The 4,592-nt window shown below is 58.5% G+C and overlaps 1 protein-coding gene across 1 annotated transcript in view; it reads right to left on the bottom strand.

The window, feature by feature from the left end:
* ESPN (espin) overlaps positions 1 to 4,592 on the bottom strand; it is a 49,454-nt gene that overhangs the window by 8,174 nt on the left and 36,688 nt on the right. Inside the window, exons 9-11 of the mRNA XM_011981594.1 lie at positions 3,851 to 3,941; positions 2,595 to 2,740; positions 2,247 to 2,510 (exon numbers count right to left, since the gene is read on the bottom strand). Of these exons, the coding sequence (XP_011836984.1) occupies positions 2,247 to 2,510; positions 2,595 to 2,740; positions 3,851 to 3,941 (501 nt within the window). The remainder of the gene's footprint in view (positions 1 to 2,246; positions 2,511 to 2,594; positions 2,741 to 3,850; positions 3,942 to 4,592) is intronic.

Raw genomic sequence — 4,592 nt, 5'->3', positions numbered from 1 at the left:
CGGGGGGCACGGCCGGTCGCTGGTCGCTGCGGCGGCGGCAAGGAGAACAGGCCGGCAGACGGGGTCTCCATGCCTGGCTTGTTGGCTCATTACACCACCCAAGGAACTTGCGAAAGGCGTTGAAACTGAGAGGCGCGGTGGCCCTCCCCAGCCAATTCGAGGGCGGCTATTGTGAGGCCTCTCCTCCCAGACTCATGACCCCTTCTCGAGCTCCCAAGCTTTCCTGCTCCCTGTGGTCAGTGTTTTATGTGCAGAATGAGAGGCCACTCTGCTCTTAAAGAGGCTACAGCTGCAGCTTCCACTGAGCTGCCCACCCACCACCCCCATCCTGCTGGACAGCTGGGCACCGTAATATTCTCATTTGCTCACTTTTCTCCACCTCTGATGTCCAGTTTTCCCCCCTGGGCCTGCCATCACCTCCCCAGAGGTCCCTGATTCATCTTGACCCTATGCGATCCACTCCCCACATACAAAATAGGAAGCAGCCTCTTCCCTGCTTAACACTCCCCCCACCTGGCTCCCCAGTGCTCCGGGAGAAAGTCCGTTCTCTTCTGGGCCGCTGGCCAGATCTTGGTAACCTGGCCCCCACTGAGGTCTCTCCAGCTTAGCGACCCCCTTCCTCCAGGACAGTCAGGGCCACATCCACTGTCACTTCCAGACTGCCCTGTCCCACCTGTGGCTCTTCAGTCCACTCTCCTCCTGGCCACCCCTCACTCATCTTCTAAGTCTCACCTTAGACATCACCTCTTCCTTCCCTAATACACCCCCCAGCCCACATATAAGGTGGTCGGTTAGGGTTGCCCCAGTCCCTTCCGTTCCCCATTGCAGCTGGCTGTGTTGCATCAGCCCAGGTACTTCTCTCCACTGCCACCCACTCTCACACTGCCCCATTTTTTGTGCTCGGTGACTCGCACACATGTCCTCAGCCACCTTAGAGCAGGCCTTGATATGTTCACCATGAATCCCCAGAGGCTACAACAGTGTGTGGGGCACATAAATGGCACTCGGGGGCCAGGCGTGGTGGCTCACGCCTGTAATCCCAGCACTTTGGGAGGCCAAGGCAGGTGGATCACTTGAGGCCAGGAGTTCGAGACCAGCCTGGCCAATCTCTACTAAGAATACAAAAATTAGCCGGGCATGGTTGGTGGGCATCTGTAGTCCCAGCTACTCGGGAGGCTGAAGCAGGAGGATCGCTTGAACCCAGGAGGCGGAGGTTGCAGTGAGTCGAGATCACACCACTGTACTCCAGCCTTAATGACAGAGTGAGACCCTGTCTCAAAAAATAAAAATAAATGGCATTTGGGGAACAGTTGTTGGATGAATGAAAGGCAACTCATCCTGCCAGCGGGTGCTGATCAGCCCACCTTACAGAGAAGGAAACTGAGGCTGGATGAGGCTCAGTATTGGCAGCTGGAAGGTGGCAGTGCAGCAATAGAGCCCATGTCTCTAAGACTGAGACCAAAGCTCTCTTGGCTATGCAGTGTGGTCCTTGGACCAGCGTCATCAGCAGCCTCACCCAGGAGCTGGCTAAAATGCAGAGCCTCAGCACCGCCCAGACCTCCTGAATCGGAACAGGCCTTTTAACTAGATCCCAGGTGCTGGGCACGTGAGGGAGAGTCTGAGAAAGGCTGCTGTCTCACTTCCAAGGACAGGCTGCTGGGAGTGTGTGTGGAGACTGGGACAAGCCCCAAACGGGGGCCTGCCACCCTGCTTTCCACAAAGAAAATGGCCAGGCACAGTGGCTCATGCCTGTAATCCCAGCACTGGCCAACATGGTGAAACCCCATCTCTAATAAAAATACAAAAAAATTAGCTGGGCATGGTGGCACGCGCCTGTAATCCCAGCTACCTGGGAGGCTGAGGCAGGAGAATCTCGAGCATGGGATTGAACCCGGGAGGCGAAGTTTGCAGTGAGCCGAGATCGTGCCACTGCACAACAGTCTGGGCAACAGAGCGACTCTGTCTCAAAAAAAGAAGAAAAGAAAAGAAAAGGAAGAAAAGAAAGAAAAAGAAAAGAAAGAAAAGAAAAGAAAGAGAGAAAGAAAAAGAAAGAGAAAGAAGGAAAGGAAGGAAGAAAAAGAAAGAAAGGAAGAAAAAGAAAGAAAGGAAGAAAAAGAAAGAAAGGAAGAAAAAGAAAGAAAAAGAAAAACGAGAGGCCCCGAGGTTGGGGTTGGGAATGGCATGGGGGATGGGCTGTGCATCCAGATGCAGACCCCAGGGCTCCCTGGGCACCCCGCCCCACCCACCTTCCGCCTCTGCTCCTCCTCCTCCTGCATCTTCAGCTGCAGCTTGCGCACCATCACCTGGCGCTTCCACTCGGGGATGGGCCGGCCCTGCTCATCGTGCGTGGGGATGAGCGCCTCCACGTCCAGCTGCACGCCCGGCGCAGGAGTAGTGGGCGGCACCGGAACCAAGCTTCCATTGAGCAGCGGCTGAAACCCCGCAGCTGGCGGTGTGGGGCTCCGGACTGGTGACAGTGCAGGTGACACAGACGGCAGCGGTGAATCGGGCTGCAGGGAGAAGCGGTGGGGCTGAGCGCCCGGTGGCCTGGGGCCAGGGAAGCCGGGTCGCAGGCTCCTGCCAGGCCCGCCTACCTGGAAGGCCGGCTGCCCGCTGCCTGAGAACACTGTGGTCAGCCCCTTGCTTTGCGGCGTAGGCTTCAGGCTCTTGCCAGCCTTAATCTCAGCCAGTAGCTCCGAGTTGTCGCCCGTCGGGGACATCATGTTGAAAGACTTGGTGCCTATGCAGAGGCAGGAGATGAGGCACTGGCCAGGGTGGGGCTGCATCCCTGCCACCCCTCACCCGCCCCTCTGCAGCCCCCTTCCCAAGCCAAGATTGGCTGGGTGCCCATCCTCGGCCCCAGCAGGCAGCTCTCCAGATCCCAGGTCCCACAGGCTGCTTTCAGGGCCCCCAGAGGTGGGCCCTTGGTTCCCCGACTGTGACAACCCCACTATCCTCCCCACCCTACTCACGGGGTGGAGGGCCCCCGCCTGGAGGACCCTGGGAGTTCATGGTGGCTCTTGGGCATATGTCCCCGCCCAGCTACTGACTGCCCAGCTCCAAAACAATACCTGGAATCAGCCACCCGACCTTTGTCCCAGGTTCCCTGGCTCAGCCCGGCTGGGGTGGAGCCTCCCTCTGGCCCTCTCCCTACATCAGCAAAGCCTCAGTGACCCTTGAACTGAGTCAATTGGGGCCTCCATGGACATACAGAGTCCGGACCCTGGAGTGTCAGTACCCACCTGGTCCCCTCCCTCCCCACCACACCCACAGACAGACGCACAAGCAGACACATTGTTTGCAAGCCGGGAGCACATTTATGGCAAAGCGAGGCTCAGCTCTAGGGGCCCAGGAAAGCAGGGCCCTTACTGAGGCTACGGCAGGCACCCAGGAAGAAGGGCAGGTGGGTAATATGCAAATACACAGGGCAGAGGGTGCATTTTCCAGCTTAGCCGGAGGAGGCAAATGGAGATTTGGAGAGAGGTCTCTTGAGCCCGGATGAAGGGGTCAGGTCCGGGAGGGAGGAACAAAATGGGCTGACAGCTCTTGGATTCCCAGACTGGGGATCCCAGAGTACAGTCACAGGGAGGAAAAAGAGGAGAAAGGGAAAATCGGTGTGGCTGGCTCATTTATTTAGGCAAAACCACCAGCCAGGCGCAGAATGCTTAGGTGCGTATGTGGGTATGAGGGTAGGTATGAGGTGCAAGGGCCCACCCATGCATCGAGTTTCTCTCGCCTGCCAGCCCCTGCCCTTTCCTCGAGTCTGGGCCCCTCCTGCCTTGCTTTTCCTGCCTCTTCCCCCCACCCCGCGCCTCAGCCTCAGCCAGGAGCCGCGCACGCAGCTACTCACTCTTCCTGTGCCTCAGGACTCTCACTTCTAGGGACCAAGAGGAGAGAAGTGACAGTGGAGTTAGGAGGGAGAGGGGGTCAGGATGAGACTGGGACAGCAGGGGACAGGGAAAGGGCCAGGGAGAGCGGGGGGTGGGGGGAGTGGAGAAGAGAGGAGGAGCTTTTCTGCCCATCTGGCTCTGGCCCCGGCTGCTCTGGGGCCTCAAGAGGGTGGTCCATCGAGTTCCCGGCTTGGCTGGTGCCCCTGAGGGCTGGACAGGGCCACCACTGGCTCTAGCCCCTAGCAAGGGCCTCCAGCTTGGCACTGGGTTGTGGTAGGGCACCCAGCCCTGGCTGTGCTGGGTGGGGGTGTCTGGGGAAGTCCAGAGTATTTTTCTCTGCCCTTAGCTTCAGCCCTGCTGCAGGCTGTGGAGGGAAGGAGGAGGAGGCTGGGCAGGTGCTGGACATGCTTCCATGGGCTCTGGTGTGCAGGGGCTGGGGCTCCACAGGAACCGTAGGGGGACAAGCTCTGCTCTGCACTCCTAATCAGGGAGACAAAGCTTTGGAGGGTGCCACTAAGCATGATCTCTGCCCTGAGTGGCTGGGTGAGGAAGGCATCCCAGCCAGGCTGAGATGGGAGCACCACATCTAGACACCCTGTCCTGGGCCTTCTAGGTATCCTGGCAGGGGGACACTGTCCCACCCTACAGAAAAGCAGCCCAGGAATCCTGCACCAGTCTAGCTCTTAGAAAAGGATGCCGGCC

This window comes from Mandrillus leucophaeus, unplaced genomic scaffold (assembly GCF_000951045.1).
Source record: "Mandrillus leucophaeus isolate KB7577 unplaced genomic scaffold, Mleu.le_1.0 Scaffold105, whole genome shotgun sequence".
NCBI lineage: Eukaryota > Metazoa > Chordata > Mammalia > Primates > Cercopithecidae > Mandrillus > Mandrillus leucophaeus.
This window is presented reverse-complemented; position numbering and strand designations above follow the sequence as displayed.